We start from the raw sequence: 21,582 nt of genomic DNA on the forward strand, positions 1-21,582 counted from the left end.
CCGATCGTGAAAATGCTCACCCACTGTAGCTAAAGATCTACTGTATGTGGCAGCGTATGATTATTGCTCATATCCATGTCTGGCCTGCTCTCTGGCTTGTCGTGTGTGTTGTGTGTAGCCCAGCCTAGGTAGCGGGGGAAGGGATACACTGCCGTTCCCACCCATGGATGAGCAACTGCAACTGAGGGGAAGAGAACAGAAGAGCGGGGGGAGGGGGGGGGGGGTCGTCCGTCCATCAAAGGCTGTGCTTCTGTCATGCTTCGCAGGGGAGGGGTTGGAAGGGGATGAGTGGGTGCGTGGAAGACGGAGAGAGGTAGAAGCCCATTTTTTAGGAGACCAAGGGGACAGATGCTATTCCACAGAGCTGTGGTCTCCTCTCTCTCTCTCTTGCTCCCTCTCTCCATCTCTCAGAGCATCCCCGCTCAGCAACACCAACTGCCTCCTCTTACGTAACCCCCTCCCCCTCTCCAGGCCTGCTGCCTCCTTTTATTGGCTTATTTCTCTCTTCTTCAACATTAGCATGTCCACCCCTCACACTGCAGCCTCACCACTGTCCCTCACTCCTCCTGGGAGTCCTGCTGGTCACCTGCATCTCTGCATCTCGTCCTTTAGGTTCGATTTCCAGACGTACAAACATGTGTGGCATCTTGTTGGCATGTGTTTCTACGATCATAGATACAGTCAACTTCAAGGTGCTGCAGAGTCCAGCGGACCATTTCAAGTCCCGTGGAAAACATAAGACGGTTGAAACGTTCAACCTCGATGTGACGTGAGGGTTTCACGATTCCCGTTACGCTCTCAAAGCCCAATGCGACAATTCAGAAGCCACGGCTACTTAACTGGCCATGCAATGTTAGATCATTGTGCATGGCACACTGGGCATGTCTTCTCGGTAATTCACACATGCAGTACACTAGCCTGAGCCTCACATGGGTATTTGCTGGACTATTCACACCAATGGCAAACAAAAATCTGCTTACATAATCAGAACTGCTAAGAGATTTTTTTTATTTTAAGTGTGAGAAGTGAAATCAGCCTGATTGGTTCGGGTTGCTGCTAACTGCTACCAGGCTACGTGGACTGGTAAAGATACATTCCACAAGATAAGTCATTACCCTGGAATGAAGTACAGCTCAGTGGTAGAGCATTTGACGGCAGATAAAGGTTCAGGTTCAAATCTGCCCTGAATGTCACTTTGGATAAAAGCATCAGCTAAATGAACACATTATTATTACAACAGCAAACCCCTGTGCAGGATCTCCTCATACTAGCTGGGAGAAGCTCTCCCTGGATGTTTTGGAGGTAAGCTGGTGACATGAGTCAGGCTCCTGTATGCGCTCGGAGCTGGGGTAATTCTCTTCAGCGTTGCCAGTGAGAACTCAGCCTCCATTTTACCAACATGCTGTCTCTCACTCACTTCCTCTCCTTCCCTCTGTCGCCCCTATGCTCTTACAACAAAATACATTCAGACATGTACACGCACAAACACACGCACGCACCGAAATATACGCTGGCTTTACGTGCTGCATGCTACTAACTGGACATATAATTACTGATACAAACACAGAGAGCCATTTCTTCCACTGCATACAGTACACACCAAGCCACCCTTCCCCCACCCATGGCTCAGACCCTTGCACACACACACACACACACACAAACCTTGCTTAACTACAGATTGCGTTCCTATAGCGGGTCCAGGCGTTTATGAAAGGTGATCTCTGACGTTACCGAGGTAACAGAGAGAAAACGATGAATGGAAAATGGAAGACATCTAAATGGAAGCTGTAATGGTCTAGCTGCAGCAACATTTGAGCCAGTATGGTGATGCTCGTCTTTAATGAGACAATATTTACATAATAACCCTTGTGAGGAATATCACATCTTTATTATCGAACAACGACCACAAACAGATATGAGCCATCTAATAGAGCTCTTCCTTTTCATCTAATTCCCTGCCTCCTTCTTTTTCTCCTCTCCCCCCTTCTCTTTCTCTCGACAGGAAATCTGCCTGATGAGAGCCAAACCTTTCATTTGTTCATCATTGAGGAACTTGCATCATATATTCAAAATGGCTTTTGTGAATGCCAAAAGAGAAATCCATTTAGCATGTCTTCACTAAAGATACATACACTATTCTAGGCATTATGCAGCTTTCAAAAGAGCTAAATTGATCTCAACATTGTTTTTTTGAGTGTGTAACATCTCTACAGGAAAACACACTGCAGTTTTTACTCTGAGATCTTAGCAACAGTCCAAATAATCTATAATAATGGTTCATTTGGTTCAAAGCCTCGTAAAAAGAACAATACCAACATGTCAATGTGCTTGTACCAGAACCATCCTGCTCTGTCCAACAGATACAGACCAAATGGACTAACCCCAAATGAACAGATCTCATGATATTCAGTAGAACACCAGAGGGTATGTGTAACAGTAAGGACTACAGTGTGAGGGTTTGCTCTCTAGTCTGTACTACTGCCCAACAGGCTCCCACATGACACATAAGCAGCTCTAAACGTGTACACACTTGTGTGTGTGTGTGCTCCAACCTGGCAACCTCAAATGACATGCCCCTGCCCCCGCCCCACCACCACCACCACACACACACACAAACACACACACCTCCATATCCCATTGCCAGGACCCAAAAAAATAGGGTGAGGGGGGTGAGATAGCTGCGGAAGTGGAATTACCTGATCGTACCACTCCCGGTTGGTGCAGGTGCACTCCGGCCACCATCCTGCCTGTCCTCCAGAGTTGTTGCCGTTCACCTTGGGGCCGCCCTTGGATTGGCCCTTGGGGTTGGGCCCTCCAGGCCCCCCTGTGGACATCATCTTGCCCTTACTTCTCCCCAGAGTGCCCCCTCCTCCTACCATTCCTCCTCCTCCCCCTGAGGCCGGAGGGGGTAAGGTCTGGCCTCCCCCATACCCGGCCGGGTATCCATAGGGCTCAGCCTGCCAGTCCACGTACGCTGGGGCATCCATCCTGCGCAGGGCCGCCATGCGAGTCACCTCATAACATTCTGGGCACTTGCAGCAGTGGTGGTGTTTGTGCATGCTGGCTGGGCTGGCGCTGTGCTGAGCGGAGTGGCACACTCTATCTCTCTCTCTCTCTATCTCTCTCTCTCTCTCTGCTGCCTCCTCAGATCACACGCAGCACGCTGCTAACGGCTCGGGGAGCGCTTAGTACCGACGCAAATAACACTAATCACAGGAATTCAACAGATTTTCCCTTTTTAACAAATCCTGTTACTCTTCTCTCTATTCCCCTCCAAAGCAGGAAAAGAGCGAGGGTGGTGAAAGTAGCGACAGGGAAAAGAGATGAAATCAAAAATGGATACGTTGTCTTCCTCTTCTTGATATAGAAGATCAAAGGAAAGAATATTGAAAATATTGTATACGATCACACAATCAGAGACCAGCCCCGATGGTAGAATCTTCCTTTAGCTTCTCTTGTTTCACAGTGATATGTATATAAATTCATAGATATATATATTCATTTGTTTATATATCATATATATTTACACACACAATTACATATAAAAATATTAATATAAACAGACAAGCACAAATACAGATATATACAGAGATATATGTATATATATATATAAATATCTATATGCGTGTGTACAAATATATATATAAACAATATGTATATATAGAAATGATATCCTCAGATGAAATCTTCCTCTGTATTTTCTCTGTATCTTCCCTTTTCGTCAAATCAAATCTCTTCCTCCGGTTTTTCCTCCTGCGTTGAGAAGCGTTTTCTTTCGTTCTCTCTCTCTCTTTTCTCAACCTGCAGAGAGGAGCTGAGCACTGGATTGCCTCTCAGCCTGCTTGCCCTAGATGTGGATTATACAGAGGGACGCGAGCAAGCGAGAGGAGGATGGAGAGGGAGCAAGAGAGAGAGAAAGCAAGAGCAAGAGAGAGAGAGCGAGAGCAAGAGAGAGAGAGAGAGAGAACGAGGGAAAGCGAAGGTGAGTGAGAGGGGGAGAGCGAGGCAGCGAAAGAGTGAGAGAAAGAGAGAGAGAGAGAGAGAGAGAGAGAGAGAGAAAGAGAGAGGGGAGGGGGGGGAGTACGTAGCAGCATCCCTCCAGCACCTCAGCCCTGACAGCCACAGCCAATCAACTGGCAGCACTGCCATCAGCAGCAGCAGTACCAACAGGACTGAGCGCTTCACTGGCTGCTCTTAAAGGGGCCACGCCATCATAACCTCACCGCTCCCTGGCAGGGCTACACACACGCACGCTGTCAAACACGCAACGCACACTGTAGAACAGTCATATTTCTACGACACCTGCATACGTGTCGGCTAGTTTCACACAAATCGCCACCCTCCTCCTCTCCTATACCGTTCGATTCATCCGAATCTTTACAGGGGATCCGCCAAGAGTCTGATCCAGGTTTTCCATTGCTCCAATGCAGCCCAAATCCAACAGACAGCGTCCAATCTACACCCCAGTCTCAGGGACTGGTCTCTGGGTGTCTATGGTCATCTCTGCTTCAATGGGGGGGCCTGTTTGTTGGATCTTCTGCCATTGACTGACAGCCTGAGGGCTGGGTGTCACAGAGACAAACACATCTGAGGACGGAGAAGGTGCAGCACATGACTGTCCTGTTGAGCACATCTAAATAACAGCACAGAGTCCAGACTTTTGACGATACTGCCTGTCTGCCTGTCACTGTGTTCTGCTGCTCCTCTAGTCCTACATGCCTTTTTTAGCTGGCAGGCAATAGTGTTGAATGATAACAGTGATACATCTTGCTGGTGCGGTGTTTTTAAGTCCAGATCTTCCTCATGAGACACAGTGGTACCGTACATCCCAACCCAAATGCCTCACACAGGAACCATAGGGGAAATATTTCACATGTTCACCATGATGACATCACCACGTGTACGCAACAAACAAGATTACACGCTTGGGCTTTGGAGTGGGCGGAGGGAGAAAGAGCGAGAGAGTGCGAGAGAGAGAGAGAGAGAGAGAGAGAGAGAGAGAGAGAGAGTGAGTGTGAGAGTGAGGAACGTGTGAGAGAGACAGAGACACAGAGAGATGGGGTATGTGTCTAGGTTTTATGTGTCGGTGTGTTGCATACCCGCTAAGCCACGCGAGAGGAGCTGGGATTGCCTGAGCTCGTTTAATGAAAGCTTATGATTTTAAGTCTTGATGAGAACTTGATGTTAAAGACATTGAACGTGATGTTGAAAGGCTTTGTCTTTTAATTTGTGTGCGGTGTGTGTGCGTGTAGGCTCTGCAAACAGTATATGCATTATTAATAAAATGTGATGGGGGATTGAAACTGGGTGTGTCAGTTTGTGGTGGAAAAAGTGTATGTATACTGTACATTGGAGTGTCTGTGTGTTAGGACGTGTGCTTGTGTGTGTGCTCGTGTGTGTGTATGTGCATTTAGTATTTAGGAAACGCATATCAATATGCAGGCTTGTTCTTTTATTTGGGTGAACATTTCAATAGGGGTGTCACGATACCAAAAATTCAGTAGTCGGTGCCAATACCATTAAAATAACACGATTCTCGATGCCGATTTCGATACCATGGTAAAAAAAAAAGAGGATTGTGTAAGATTCCATGTAGGCTACTTGAACCATGAACTTCTTTAAAATATTTGAAAAATAGCAAAATGTCCTACAAAGACATACAAAACATGTGCAATAGAGCATAGCACAACATAATAAAGTGCAATTAAGCCATTCAGCTAACAAGATGAACATGACATGAGTTTACCTTCTAAGCTATGGGCTAACGTTAAAACTACAGCTAACCTAAACTATGTACATAAGCCATTGTAACACACGTGCCCACCATCTCAAACATAATGTAACGTGTATTTTAGTATGACAGATGAAACAAACAGAAAAAGAGCATTCTTTGGATGTATTCAGAATTTCGCCGCGACTTCAAGGAACATTGATTTATTTTGTATGATGCCAGATGTTAGCATCGGTGCTGCGCCTCTTCTGGAACTGAATCAGAACTTGCCTTGAATTCTTTAAACAAATGCAGATGACGATCTTTCAGGTGCTTAGCTAAATTGGAAGTATTCCCCCTTGGTCTGAAGACTGCGGTAGCATTTTTTGCATAATGGCTTCTGCGGATTAATTATAACGCCACGGTCATCTGCCTCAAACGCAAACTACTTTTTTTGCCTTTCTTGTCAACAAGTCGAAGCGGGGCGATCGCTAAAGCAGCAGTTGTTATCTTGTCTTCTTAATGTAAACGTCGACTGGAACACTCCTGAAGGCGCAGCACCGATGCTAACATCTGGCATCGGCGTTCACGGTACTTACGGTGCTTCAAAAAAATGGGCATCGTCGGTGTTTTGTTATTTTAGCATCGGAAGGTACCGTAAGTATCGGTTCTCGTGACATCCCTACATTTCAATTTGTGTAATATGGGTGGTTGTGTCTCAGTGTGTGAGGCTTGTTTGTGTAGCTGACTGAGTCCTTACAGTCAGTGCACGCTGTACTATTAAAGCCCTTCCAGGAGGCAAACACAGCAGGCTCAGCCACACTTAATTACATGCAACGGTAGCTCACTTCATTATCATGATACTCTATTCCTGTAACTTAGGGAGATTTTGCAAACAGGGCAGAACGAAGGGGAAACTTTCCAATTTGGAATGAGGAGAGGCGGCCACGAGAGCTGTCGGCGAGACACCGTCCCAAACTCCGCCGAAGCCAATCAGAGCTTCAAGGTGTTGCTCGGAGACGGGGGCTTGAGAAGAGGATGCAGGCGTATCCATCAGGGCTCACATGAGCGAGCACATGTGGCAACCCTCCTCCCCAGCCTGCCTGTCCCTTCCACTTCCAGCTCCATCCAGCATCCACAGGGATACAGTGTGTGTGTGTGTGTGTGTGGGGGGGGGGGGGGTAAAGAAATGCAGCCCGCTGCCTGACAGAAGCAGAAAGGTGGATGAAGAGGGAAAGGAAGAAAGGAGGGATGCATAGAGGGAGAGGGACAGAGACGGGCGCTTCTGCATGGAGATGGACGTGCGTGTGCATGTGCTATATGCGAGTGTGTGTGTGTGTGTGTGTGTTTGTATTGCGTTTGAGTGCAAGTGGGCGTTCCCAGTACCTCTGGGAAGAAGCATCCTATTCCTTTAAAGATTATATAATAAGAAGCATAAAACATTTCAGTTGGTCTTCTTAGTCAGAACCAATCAATGGCCATTACTCTGTATCAGCAGTACAGGGAGATGGAAGGAGAAGAACAGAGAGATTCTCTGTCCTCGCTGTTATGGCATACATTCTCATACACGCACACACACACACACACACACACACACACACACACACACACACACACCTCCATACAATCACATACCTAAACACACACACACAGAGACATGAACACAGTCTCCCTCCTTTATCTTTGAATTAGGATCGATAATGTTAGTGTGTAAGATGTCAGTTACCCTCTGGCTATGGCAACAGCTATTCTTCCAGGGGTCCACAGTACTGACCTAGCAAGTGGATACAAGTTAGATTTATGGCACACACATGACCACAGTCAGGTAGTAGGAGTGTGTGTGTGTGTGTGTAAGTTATGTGCACGCATGTACAAATGTATTTGCATGCGTGCATGTCTGTGTTTTGGTGAACCAATGTCCAATTAAAGCAGTGCTGGGGATGAGCTGGACCAACAGCAGCATAAGGTCATTCATCTTGTGAAATGAAGCAGGTGACCTCTGACCTTCGCTTGGCAGATGAAAAACAGGGCCCTGTGATTTATGACGTGAAGGAGGGAATGTTCCGGTAGCTTTGAGAGGGTCTTCAGTTAATCCACCTCACAACACTCCCACAGCCGTCTGCCTGATCTCTGCTCTCACAGCCCCACGTTACATAAAGCTACCTGGATGACCACAGAAGCGCACGCACACACACTAAACCATTGTCACACAAAAAAAACGCCCCTTACACACACACACACACTGTGTAGAGCTCTCAGTAATTTCTATGCATTCTCAGAGAAGCAATGTGACTAGCCCTTAGTCACCTGACAGGATGCATGCCCATTTAAGGAGAGTCGGTAGTGAGGCAGTCTTAAAGGGGCAGTCACATTACGCCACTTATTGAGTTTCTGTTTCACATCGATGTACGTGGTGAGGAAACTGCAGAGAGGGTGGGAGGTGGCTGGACATTCAAGTCAGTTTCAGGAAAGTTTTCCTGGAAGAATATGTAATCTATAAGCAATGAGAAACAAAAGTGTTGCATCGGAACAGCTGATATGTGTGAGTTACTGTAAGCATGCACACTGTGCACTATGAACTCTCACTCTCTCTCTCTCTCTCTCTCTCTCTCTCTCTCTCTCTCTCTCTCTGTCTCTATCTCTCTCCCCCTCTCTCTCTCCCCCCCCCCCCTCTCTCTCTCACTCTCTCTCTCTCACACACACACACACAGAATGTCTCTCTTTCTCACCCGCTCATACCCCCCCCCCCCCCCCACACACACACACACACACACACTACTGTGGTCTACAGAGATAGAGAAGGTGAACCTGCCAGGGAGCCTCCTGTTTGCACTCCCAGAACCAGGGAGACAAAGGCTCCACTGCTCTGACTCCTATTAATAGGCCCCAGTGGCAGAGAACAGCTGCTCCACCAAAATGCACAGCACATCCAACTGATAGAATAATGATAGGGAGAGAGAGGGAAAGGGAAAGAGAGAGATGAGGAACAGAGAATATGAAGAGATGGTAGAGTAGTGTAGGAGGGGGTATGATGTGAGAAAGAGAGAGACAGAGAGAGAGAGAGAGAGAGATAAAGGGGGATGAGTGGGAGGTGAGGGGACAGACTAGAGGCAGGGGAAAAGGAAGGTGCAGTAAGTGATGGTGTATGAGGGAGACATTGGGCCAAGAAGACACTATAACCAAGCAGAGAGAAAGACAGACAGACAGACAGACAGACAGAGAGAGAGAGAGAGAGAGAGAGAGAGAGGAAGAAGAAGAGAGAGAGAGAGAGAGAGGAAGAAGAGAGAGAGAGGAAGAAGAAGAGAGAGAGAGAGAGAGGAAGAAGAAGAGAGAGAGAGAGAGAGAGAGAGGAAGAAGAAGAGAGAGAGAGACAGGAAGAAGAAGAGAGAGAGATAGGTACCCTGAGTGGGAAGAAAGGCTATGACTGGAGGGAACATTACTGAAGCATGCTGTGGAACAGACGGGGAGTAGGAGATATGAGAGAGAAAGAGAAAGGGAGGGAGTGAGAGAAAAGAGAGAGAGAGAGAGAGAGAGAGAGAGAGAGAGAGAGAGAGAGAGAGAGAGAGAGAGAGAGAGAGAGAGAGAGAGAGGGAGGGAGACAATAATGAAGAGTGTGAATCCATGTGTGTATGAGAATGCATAATCATCTCTTGAATGTTTTACACATTTGAATGCGCTGCAGCCAGTGATGCATCTAAATCCTATGGTCCTTGTTGAATAAATACAATTTATAGATGGGAGGATGTGCACTATCATGCATGTGTGTGTACTGTATAATGAAAATGTGACTGAAAATGAGAAAGAGATGCAAAGGCATAAAATGAAAAAATGGAGAAGAGAAGGGAGAGCAAGAAAGACAGAGAAAGGCAGAGAGAGAGTAAGGGAGAGACCAATGGAAAGAGTGAGAGAGAGAGAGGGAGAGAAAGAAGAGAGAGAGAACAGTCTGTAGGGATGCAGGCAGGGGGAGGAATGTGGTTTCCATGGCAACCTGAGGAAGGCTGAGCTCTGGGTGTCCGTTCCAGCTCTGACTGCGCGTTGCACTGCACCGGCCCTCGCTTCTCTCTCTCTCTCTTTCTCTCTCTCTCCATCCTCCCCCCTTCTCTCTCTGTTCCTCCCTTCTTCCCTCCCTCCCTCCCCTCCCCTCATGTGTGCATCCTCTGCTGCCTCCCTCCTTCCCTTCCTTTGTGTGGCAGAGAGAAACCCAGCTCCCTGTGACATCCAGCTCCACATTATCCAGGCCGGCTCTTCCCTCAGCGCCTGGAGTCAAACTGTACTGTCACCGTGGGTTTCATGCAGACATTACATTATCATAGGAGCTCAGTGATCCTGTACCAGCGTGCCTCACCCCCCCCCCCCCCCCCCCCCACCACACACACACAGCCCCCCCACCTCCTTCTTCTCTAAAGCCCGTTCCTCGTGTCTCCGCCCCTTGCACTAGTTCTGGGCTCAGCTGAAAAGCCAGCGCCTGCGGCCACTCTGCTGCCATGGGCCGCTGGGCGTGTTGTGATGGGGAAGGCATGTGGGAACACGGCCGGCCAGGAGACTGGGGAGCTTGGCCGGCAAGCTCGTCTAAAACACTGTGTGTGTGTGTGACTGTCACCATGACACCACTGCAGTTACAGACCTCCGTACTAAAGGGATGAATGACAGTACGTCGACACAAAGCAGCACAACAGAGATATAACGCTGTCGGGAACACAAGACCCAAATTGACACAATCCAGCCCAGTACTACGAAAACTATACAGAAAACTAAAGATTGGAAACGTCAACGAGCGCACATCCTGCACATCGAAACCAGTCAGAGTGAGAGGATAAATACCCTTAGACATCAAGCACCATCTGTTCAGTGTTGCCATAATTAGTTTAAATGATGTCACCATGTTAGTCGCGCGCATTCCTCATCCACATCACACTGAAACACAACATGAAGATAAGGATAATACACCGCCACATACACAACAGTCCACCACCTCAATCAATGCACTGCTAAGAGCCTAACTATGAATGAGGTTCTGAAATCGATCCTAAGGAAGGTTCCAGTGGGTTCAGTACAGGCTGGGGTCCTGACACTCACACTGACATCATCGGTCTGAGTCTCTGGTAGGTTCCGTTGGTTCTGGGATTCTATGTGAAGCGCTGTGGGCTCCGCTGGTTAATAACATGTTTAAAAGGTCATTCAGCTTAATGAACAGTAACAAACGTGTCAAGACGTTAAGGGCACCCTGTGACGCTTCGCTGAGCAGGCTGGCACGCACAACAAACACTCATCGGTGCATAGTTTTGTTCAGGGCGTTTCCCCGCCCCCCCTCCCCCCGGTTGACCCCTCGGTGACCCCTCCCTCACTGACCTTGGGGGCGTGGATGTGGGAGCGGCTCACCAGCCCCGACACCAGCTCCACCTTCTGAGGGCTCCGCCTGCTGAGCACTCGGACCCGGGACACCCCCTCGCTGTCCTCCTCGTCTGGCTTCTACAGGGAACAGGGGGGCAGTGTCAAAACAGCAAGAACGACCCAGTCACAATGAGGCTTTATGGAAAAGGCCTACAGCATGAACTGCTTACCTATGGATACATCTGTCTGTATCTGCACATTAATGATGGAAAAACACTCAGATAGATGTGAAAAATCCGAGAAATATGATCTGTAGTAACACGTGCAGCAGGATATCTAACTTTATGAGCTGAAAAGACCTTCAAATAGTGTAGAAGAGTTGGAATAACCCTAGCTGCTCACTCTCCCTCTCCCCCCCACCGTCTTTCTTTCTTTTCTTCTTTCTGTCTGTCTTGCTAATGAGCACTGACATGTATGTGTTGTTCAGACAGCAGCAGAGCAGAGACCAGCAGAAACAAAGGAGTGAGGGCTGGACCGGATGGTTCAGTCTGTTACATGTCTGCGAAACACTGAGACTATAGGATGACTGGAGAGGAATGGGGTGAAAGCAGAAAGGTGTGATCTCCAATGTTTTAGCTAACATACAGTGCAGAGAGGGAGACGACCTAAATGTCCTAAGAAATCGGCTTAAGATGTCGACAGCTATTAATATTTTTTTTTTGGATCCCATTGAGCATTGAGCCATTTAAGTTCAACCTGACATTGACACAGGAGCTGCTTCAGTCCTGAGTGAGACCTGCATGGTTTGTTGCCACACGGTCTCCTGCACAGACCCTAATCATCCAACAGAGGGCAGACTTTATATCCTACCATGGCTAACTGGTGAAGCAATGTCACACACAGGGTCTGAATGAACACAGTATATGATGATCCTGACCATATCACAGGCCCCTGGTCCACCTAGCTGAAATGAAGCCTTGACTCCATCTAAACCCCTTATGATAGCACAGAATGTTTACACCCCAACACACTGACACCAGCATGCTGCAATGCAGGCTCCTAGACCTTTATGAACACATCAACATATGTAGGAGCCGAGGGGAGTGAACCTGGGCTTTGTCCCTGAATAGGCCCACACATGACCTCCTCAGTCCCTGTGCTCCGGTGGGTTGTTGAACTGAGTGTGCTTCTGTGAGCCAGTGTGGTACGCAAAGGCTAGTGTTCCAGAGATGAGAAGTGTGTTGTTCAGTGTTGGCTTAGCTGCCACGTAGCCATGGTGACAGGCAGGTCAGCTGACAGTTCCAGAGCCCAGGGTGCCCCCCTGCCCTCTCAGATGCCCCCTCTGTCTAATGGTGGCAGCTACTGTAGGTGGACACCCTGTGCAGCCCTGGAACACCCACACGCACACACACAAACACACACACACACAAGCAAGCAGACAAACAGCATGCCTATAAACTCTCTCTCACACACACACACACACACAAACACACACACGCACACAGTGTTCAAGAACACACATAAACACATACATGAGCACACAGACTCTGCTCATCATGAGTCAATAAACATACACAATTCATTAGTTATATTTCAATTTCAAACTTCATTTAACAATCATGGTATGTAATGATAATTTAAGGGCCAAACCAAATGTATGGCACCAGTGACTAATTAACAGTCACCATCCTATCATTTGCATAATGATAATGTAATCCATATTCAGTCTCTCCCTCCCATCTCTACACAAGCTGCTCCTCACCCTCACCTGCCTCTCTGCACCAAATCAGTGAATTTGCAGACTCATTTAATTCCCCCCCATCCTCTACTCAGGTGACAGCATGCCTAGAATACTAAAGAGGGGAGAGGGAGGAATGGAGGGCCTCACTGGGTGGCCACTAAGCTGAGCTCTATCTCTGAGTCCCCCCGAAGCCCCTCACATACAACCCTCCTCTGCTATAGGGACCAGAGGAGGGGCTGGGGCTGGCCTCTGTAGGGCTGGGGCTGGCCTCTATAGGGCTAGGGCTGGCCTCTGTAGGGCTGGGGCTGGCCTCTATAGGGCTGGGACTGGCCTCTTTAGGGCTGGGGCTGGCCTCTGTAGGGCTGGGGCTGGCCTCTATAGGGCTGGGGCTGGCCTCTATAGGGCTGGGGCTGGCCTCTGTAGGGCTGGGACTGGCCTCTGTAGGACTGGGGCTGGCCTCTATAGGGCTGGGGCTGGCCTCTATAGGGCTGGGACTGGCCTCTATAGGGCTGGGGCTGGCCTCTGTAGGGCTGGGACTGGCCTCTGTAGGGCTGGGGCTGGCCTCTGTAGGACTGGGGCTGGCCTCTGTAGGGCTGGGGCTGGCCTCTGTAGGACTGGGGCTGGCCTCTGTAGGGCTGGGGCTGGCCTCTGAAGGGCTGGGGCTGGCCTCTGTAGGGCTGGGGCTGGCCTCTGTAGGGCTGGGGCTGGCCTCTGTGGGGCTGGGACTGGGAACCAGAAGTACAGTAGGGAGGCAGAGATGGTGGCTGGGATAGTGGAGAGAGCATTTGTGGGCTGAATTAGCTTCCCACAGGGTGGATCAGAGGAGTGGTGGGAGGGGAGTGACCAGGGGGGACTACTCTACTCTAACATTTTAACCACCTCTGGGATGAGGGAATGGGTGATGATATCCATTGATATGGATAACTGAGAATCTAGTAGCTCATTAACACTCTGTCAGATTCTCTCTGACTACTCTGATATTCAGGTTCCTCCCAGGCATGGCTCCTACCTTGCCCCTCACACTAAGCTCAGGATGAACAAGTGACAGCCCTGAGCTGTGCCACACAATCTTCTACATGAACACGTCAATGAGTTCAATCCCGTAAGTGATTACTGACATGTTGATTGCACATTGCCTTTTACGTACAGTGATGCTGTATAGACTTAGCACATAAATAAAAAAATATTAAAACATATTGCCATTACATGATTGTTTGAGGGGGAAGGGGCTGTTCAATCATGACAGGATATAAAAACGACTTTTGGCTGGAGGAACATGTCAGGTAAGAGAGTGTTCCATCAGACAGTGTGGATTGATTTATGAGCTATCACTTTACATTAAAAACCTCTTCACTTAGAACAGCTGAGATGGCGGTTGTGGAAACACACACACGCAAGCACGCATGCACAGACACACACAGACACACACATGCCACTTTGAAGGTAGTACTTTTCTAATCCCAGGGCTAAAACCAGACCAAAGAGTATTCACTAAATGGCCCATGGAAATCAGCCAGGGGTCAATTTCATTAGCCTTTTGGTTTGGGTTGAGCAAAGTTATGAGGCTGTATAATCATGCAGTTGCTTTGAGTTAAGGCATCACAGCCCATTCAAGAGCCGTTATGGCAGCAATGACAAGGTCCTGGTTTAAACACATAAACAAGCGTTCAATCCAATGACAGGTGCCTGCAGTACTGCACATGACCAGCTCTCATCACAGCACTCCCTCACATCCCAACTGAATGTCTATGAAACGACCCTGTCCTCCGCGGTGATTTGCCTCACTAAAGGAGGGGAGTTTTCTCAAGCACGCACACACACACGCACACGCACGCACGCACAAACCCCCCGTTTGAACTCCCAAGTGATTCTTTTCCCTGAGCTCTGCTATAAATACGAGAGCACGTGACTTGAGGACACTTGTAATGAAAGGCCTGGGTGACATCGTCATAGCGACCCACTGATGAGCACATGGTGTCGCCAATACTCAAGTGACTAATGCAGCGGTGTCTGTCTGCTTTTTTCTCTCTCTCTTTCTCTCCCCTGCTTATCTCTCACTCAAACTTTCACTCTCCGGACACTTCCCTTCCAATTGCTCTCACTCTCGCTATCATTGCTCTCACTTCTCTCGCTTTTGCGCTCTCTCTCTCTCACACACACACACACTTTCTTCCACTGCCTAGGTGGCATGGAGTCATGGTATATGCTTAGAAATATTTCTGTGTGTTGTGCTGTATGGGAGTGAATGGACTGAGGTCATAAGGCTAGATGCGTGTGTTGTGTAATCTTGGGCGTAGTGCATGCCAATATTGACTAAGCACAGCTAGCTGATCAACACAAAGTATCACTGAGTGTTTAGTTTCCATAATAAACTGAAGATGTTCATGTTGGTTTTACCTCCCAGGCGTCTTCACTGCTGTCCTCCTTCACATTGTTCTCAGCTGTGTTGAGCTGCAAGGTCACCTCGTAACATTCTTGAATGTCTGTGTACAAACAATACAATGATCAATAAAAAGAACCTCGTCAGTTTCATTCTTGGTTATGTTTCACCTAGCCATGTGTTCTGACTTCAGATGAAATCTATCAGTTTGTGTTGTGCAATGTCCATGGACCCCTCTGAATGACTTGTCGACTGGCCGGCTGTGGGTGCAGCGTGTGAGCACCTCTCTCAATACACCACCACTAGGCCATGCTCTTCTCCCAAACAGGCCAGTTCAACCCTTAAGGTTTCTTTCTGCCAACCCCAAACTGCCACATACACACTCATCCCCTCCCACATACCATTACTGTATGGCTATTACCCTCTGTTTATCATCCTTCCTAATCTAATGAAGTTTCTTAAACAGTGCTTTCAACCACCACCACCACCCCCCCCCCCCCTTTAGTGGGTCACTTGCCCCTGCCCCTGTCCTGTGGTCACCGATTGAGTGACAGCCTGTTGACGAGAATGCAGGGGGACAATGTTGCTGATGTCACAGTCCCTCACTGAGCCCCATGCTGCACTGCTGACATAAAGAGGTCGCTGTTCTCATCCAAGGCTCATGAAGTGCTACAACTTTTTCCACGTTCAATGTCAGGACTATCTGAGCTTGGATAAGAAATGAGCTACGTGTACAAATAGGTTGTTTTGAGCTTGATAAACACTGTACAGAATGCACTGATGTTCCCAATGTAACTGAAAGTTTGACTGCTGGGGTGTGTGTGTGTCTGTGTGTTTCGGCGTGTGTGTGGTGGGGGTTTGTGCATCCCAACAGTGTGCAGCAGTTGGAACAAAAGTGAAAGACTGGGCCATGTGACTCATCCCTGTGCAGAAAAGTGTCTGAGTGTGGAGGAGTAGAGCCCTGTGTGGGAAGAGGATTTGGCTGCCCAGCAGGTTGAAGAGTGAATGTGAGCACACACACAAGTACAGGTACTCATTTTAGCCATCGAAAATATAAAAGGGCATTCCACGTGGCATTCCCCACGTACTCTTACTGCCTTGTGGTAGAATCACATTTTACACAAGACAGTTCTCATGGGAGTGTTGTGTTCCAGAAAATCAACTGTATCAGGTGACCTGTTGCTATAGGGAGAAGACAGCACATTGCCATTATTTGCATACAAATCTTAGTCAAGGAGTGAATAGAAGGTGGCTCACCAGGTAGTGTGTGTACCACTCACTGGTACGATTTCAACCTGAGCAATGTTCTGCATGCCTCCCCTCTCTCTGTCCCCTACATGTCCTGTCCCTTTACACACTGTCATCTCAAGCAAAAATGCCCAAAACTGTATCTTAAAAAATCTTTGTCAAATCAAAAGCTCTAAATCCAAACGTTTTTCCCCAACCCTTCAAGTTTCCAAAAGCTGTTCCAAAGCTATTTCAACCCTCAAAGACCACATACATTCCTGACTGTGGAAGAAAAAAACCTTGTTTCCTACTAGGGAAGAAGACTTTTCTGGTTACGTCTTTCCCGGATCTCTTAACGGAGCTGCTCCCAGTGTGGGTGACCAGAGTCAGGCCTTTCTCTGGACCTCAGTCCTGGGAGCTGGGACTTTCCACAGCTCTGGCCTCTGTCCTACTGCACTCAGCAGGATCAAGCACAGTCACACTGGATCTGAATGTGTGTGCATGTGTGTGTACGTGTGTGTGTGTGGGTGAGTGTGTATTGTCTTTCTCCATTTGTTGTGAAGATATTCAAGTGGATTGGAATCATTGCTCTCCTTGCTGCCTTGGTGAATCAGCACCCAAAAAGAATGTGCCCCTAAGTGCTTTCAATGATGACACACTGCTCTTTGGAATCAAACATTCAGCAGAAATTGGGTCACAATTAAAGGGTTGGGGGGATAGCTCTGACCCCTCCCCCCCAACCCAATTCCCTATAGCTGAAATCATCTTCTGTCATGCTACTTTGGGAGTTGTGGGAATGTGTGTGTGTGTGTGTGTGTGATGGTGTGTGCCAGAACGCTCTGCCACCCCCTCACTCTCTCAGCTCCTCATCCTGCATGTTTGCATGTTGGGGAACAAAGGGATGAGTCCGCAGTTAAGGCGACCTTTGTCCGTGATTGTGCAACCACGCAGACATCCAATCAAGTGTTCTGTGCTTCAACTTCCCACACTGCATTGCAGGCCCGGGACATTCCTACACACTGTAGAAGACTATAAACTAATTATTGTCCTCCATATTTTAACCACTGAACCACATGCAGATCCTGTAAACACCATCAAACCTTGTAATTCTGTGGTAAATGTAAGAATACATATTCAGTTAAATATTTACATACAGTAATTACTCCATTGTAAAAGGCCATAATTAACAATAACTATAAATGTCCTAATTAGGAAGTTCACTTATCTAAGCTCAGCATAGATGTAAATTTGTTCTGTGTACTTATATGTTATGTTATGCCAAGTGCTTGCGTTGTCTTGTCTTAAGAATTTCAGTGCCCAGTCTAACCTTGTGTTGCTCTGTGCACCTGACAAATAAAAGACTTGAACTTGAACTTGAACTAATCAAGTAGTAATGAAAGGCCAAGTAACTGAATCTTTCTTTTTACATACTGTACAGTACTGACAGTAATGATGATAGTAGCAACACCAAACCCAGTGTATATGACCCAGAGCCTGTGAAAGTAAACAAAGCAAAGAGACTGATTCGATGAGTAATGTTTAAATTGCACCATGATCCTGTTAGCTCTGTAAACATGCTGGGCCTCCGCTGTGTCCAGTCTAATGAGAACCACATGTAGGGGTTAGAGAGCCCAGCCTAGTTTGACCCTGTTCAGATCCCTACCTGAGACACACACATAGAAACACACACACACACACACAGACAGCAGGGGCCTATCCCCTCTGCTTTACAATATCCCCAGGCTGATCTCAGATCAGCCAGCCAGGCAGGCGAGGGGAGGGGAGGAGGCCAGCTGGACTAGCATGGCAAGGCAGCCATGAGCTGTTTATACTCCTCCCTACCTCCAGCTCTCAGCCACTGCACATTCCTGCTCTGAATCCTGAGGAATGTTTGGAATCCTGATTTGGAATCCAAATCCTTGTCTCTGTGCAGCCTGGTCTGTTGTGTTTCTCTTGGAGGCCTGTGGTCTTTAATAGCTGACTAGAACTGATAAGACAATGCTGAACACATTAAAGAAACATCCTAGGCTAATGAAAATGTTATCCCTACTAAGTGAGAATATAACATGGAGATACATGTTTTCTCAGTTAGCCATTGAACCTGCTATTATCAATTTTGAAAAGGCTATACATGTAACAGATTACTTTCTTTATAGGCAAATCAGACACAGTTTGATGAGAGCAGCTCTTATCACAGCCATCATCATAACAACAGCCATCATCATCACCAGTGTTATCATCACCGTCAAGTGTGAGTGTGTTAGCCCAGGTCAGACCAGCATTCATGCTGGGGAGGCAGATGATGAGGGAGGACAAGGCAGCCTCCCCACTCCCCTCCCCCCCCCCCCCCCCCCACCACCACACATCCAGATGACCCCATCAGACCCCAGATGACCCCCATCAGAGCTCCAGAGCAGGGTCTGTAGGCTGGGGCCGTTCTGCTCCTCCACAGCTCTCCAGCCCTGGAACAGCAGCAGGCCCACAGGCGGGTGTCATTAGGGCAGAGCCAGCCATGGCAATTAGGAGGACCACTCAAGCATTTGTTAAATGGAATATTTTTTTTCCTTCGCAGTGTTAGAAAGAAAGATAGAAGTTTGATTTGCACAGGTGCTCCTCTGGAGTTGTGGAGGTATCAAGGGATGTTTACGAGTACGAGTTTGGTTCGTCACTCTGCCTTTAGGTCTCCGACAAATATGTGAAGTTACGTCATGCAGGCCTCCGCTCATGATATAGCGCAAGCGAATCTGGGACTCATCAGCGTCACGTCCTGTTAGTGACTAATATGCTGTAATACTACATCTCTCACACTAACATTCTATCTCAGCCAAACTAGAGAAAAACAAATCTGTCTGTTGATGATCCACACAGTATTTGGACAGGCTGACACACGGTGTATAAAAACTGACATACTGTACAAGTTCAACGAAGCACATTCTATTTATAAGGTAAGAAATTTAAACTTCACAGAACAAACCTACGACTCTCTAATGGGTTTGGAGAAGCAGCCATCCAACAAAAAGATTGTGTTGAGGAGGAGGCCATGTTTAATAGGATTTCATTACATAGGAAAGAGGGGGGTATACAGCAAACCTTTGTGAGTCGAGCTGAAAGACCTCTTTCATGGGACTAAATTGAGAAACATTTAGGCTCAGTTAACTTCCCACGCAAATTAATATAACCTGCCCCTGTCTACATCCTGTGGACCTAACTAAAGGCAATAACAAGCCTACACAAACACACCAGCACTACTCTCAGTGTACAGTGCATGTTTACTTAAAAGACTACAAAACTATAGGAATCTGTTTGTGGACATGTAAGGAGGTAATAGAGAGAAGGCTTCACAACTATGAAAGGCGTAGGGCCTACTCATTGTAATCCTAGTTTTACTGAGTGGGAAGTGAAACCATCTCTGGGATAGCTCTGGACACAAATCAGTTATATACTGTAGATCCAGAGTTATAATTACTTCTGGACTGGACCAGAGATAAGGGAACTGGATGTTATTTCTGACAGTTGGGATGAAGGGTGTTAATGAAGAAGTACTTTAAAATCAAAGCACTCCATGTTTACCATGTCTTACCTAGCAGGGCTTGAAATAGCTGGCTCCCAAAGATGGCAGAGACTTTCCCCACGCTGGTCTTCAGTGCCTGCTCCTCTGGGCTAGTCAGACTGTCCTGGTACTGCCTCAAAAGCTCAACAGCCCTCTCTGTGTCTGACAACACAACATCAACAACATCATGTAGAACCTCTCTGTTTCTCCTCTTTCCAGTGCAGAAATTGTAGGCAATATTAGTGGTGATGGATATTGGATACTTATAATTGCAATATCGTCAATTGTCTTAGGTTTTAGTCATTAAACCACAGACAAGGTTTTTTATTTTAGAAATTGAAAAAGTCTGAAGTGAGGTTGAAAATAACACACAATTATGAAGTTCAAAGCACAACAAAAACCATGGTCATTGCCATGGTCCGATGTTCTTGACGGATGAGGACTTGAAGGATTACATGTGCAGTTGGATTTGGCCCTTTCGATTTGAGAGTAACTGTCAATGCTGCTATTGGCGAGGGCATTATAGTAGGCTAGGCTATAGGCTACTCCTACACAGCTGTGCTGCTGAGCCAGTTGTGAAGTTACAGTGTGATTAACGCAGCCTTGCGATGCGTCAGCCTAGTTAAAAAATGAACGTTTGCGAGTCTACTTGTTATGAAGTTTAATAGGTGCAGCGAATAACTTTATTCACCACGTGATTCTACATTGTCATATGAAGTAAAAATGCTTCCTGCTTCCCCAGATACTTTACTGTAGAAATGCACTCACACAGTTCTATAGCCTCGGCTAGTCTACTTGTGATTTAAAATGCGTCTGTTGCCTTCAACTTTCCACCCGAGGTTGAACAGTTCACAGAGTAAAATAGTGCTAGAGAACATACCACGTTCAATACTTAAATAAACAAGTATGTAAAATGATGTGCTGACTTACCATACTTATGAACCATCATGTAGCCTGCCTACGGAAAACGAACTTTAAATTCGAGTGAAAAATAATGAAACAAGACTACTAACAGACATAAGGATGCAACTGAATTAAGTTTCCTCAGACGTTTAAACAAGAAAACGCGTGTCCACGACCAAAATTAAATTTCATCACGCAGTTTTACTTTTCAACTTGACAACCGAATGAGACACTCCCATAGTCGTTACTGTTACTTTGTGCCGGCAGCTGGAATTCACTTGGAAAATTACACGAGGCGTAGAATGTCAAGTTCTCGGTACCGGGAGTTCAGTTGAAAAAGTGAGTTAGCTGAGTCGCACTGCCTGCTCCTCGCACTTGCCTTGCCCGTCGGCGTTTATACCCACCCATGGCAAGAACAATATTGGTAAATATTTGGATTGGGGTAATAATTTAAAACTAGCTGTATAAATCATCATTGTCTTTTGTCTTTATGAACACCATCATCGTCAACAATAACAACAGTCAAATATTTAGGCTAATCAAATGAATGTTGCGTTAATTGGTCTCTTCACTTTGACCCATCTCTTTGCCCCTTAACCGCTTTACAGAAGAGAGCAGAGATGGTCTATTCACAGCAGACCTATGGCAACTAACAACATTTATGTGGATCGTCAATGAAAATATGGTAACGCCTGCCATCTACTGTTAACAAACAGGATAACATAGGCCTGAACACAGTT

At 47.1% G+C, this 21,582-nt stretch overlaps 1 protein-coding gene across 4 annotated transcripts in view; it reads right to left on the bottom strand.

Annotated features, from left to right (window-relative positions):
* The window catches only part of dlg3 (discs, large homolog 3 (Drosophila)), a 73,526-nt gene extending 52,211 nt beyond the window's left edge, over window positions 1-21,315 (bottom strand). For 3 of the 4 annotated variants that reach the window (XM_047017572.1, XM_047017490.1, XM_047017442.1), the window contains exon 1: window positions 2,697-3,074. In XM_047017572.1, coding sequence (XP_046873528.1) covers window positions 2,697-3,059 — 363 coding nt within the window. In that variant the 5' untranslated portion in view covers window positions 3,060-3,074. Of the gene's footprint in view, window positions 1-2,696; window positions 3,075-11,059; window positions 11,180-15,179; window positions 15,266-19,969; window positions 20,102-20,869 lie in introns of those variants that run through there. The other variant, XM_047017450.1, reaches the window with a different exon arrangement.
* Window positions 21,316-21,582: the final 267 nt, after the last annotated feature.

This window comes from Hypomesus transpacificus, chromosome 1 (genome assembly GCF_021917145.1).
Source record: "Hypomesus transpacificus isolate Combined female chromosome 1, fHypTra1, whole genome shotgun sequence".
Lineage (NCBI taxonomy): Eukaryota > Metazoa > Chordata > Actinopteri > Osmeriformes > Osmeridae > Hypomesus > Hypomesus transpacificus.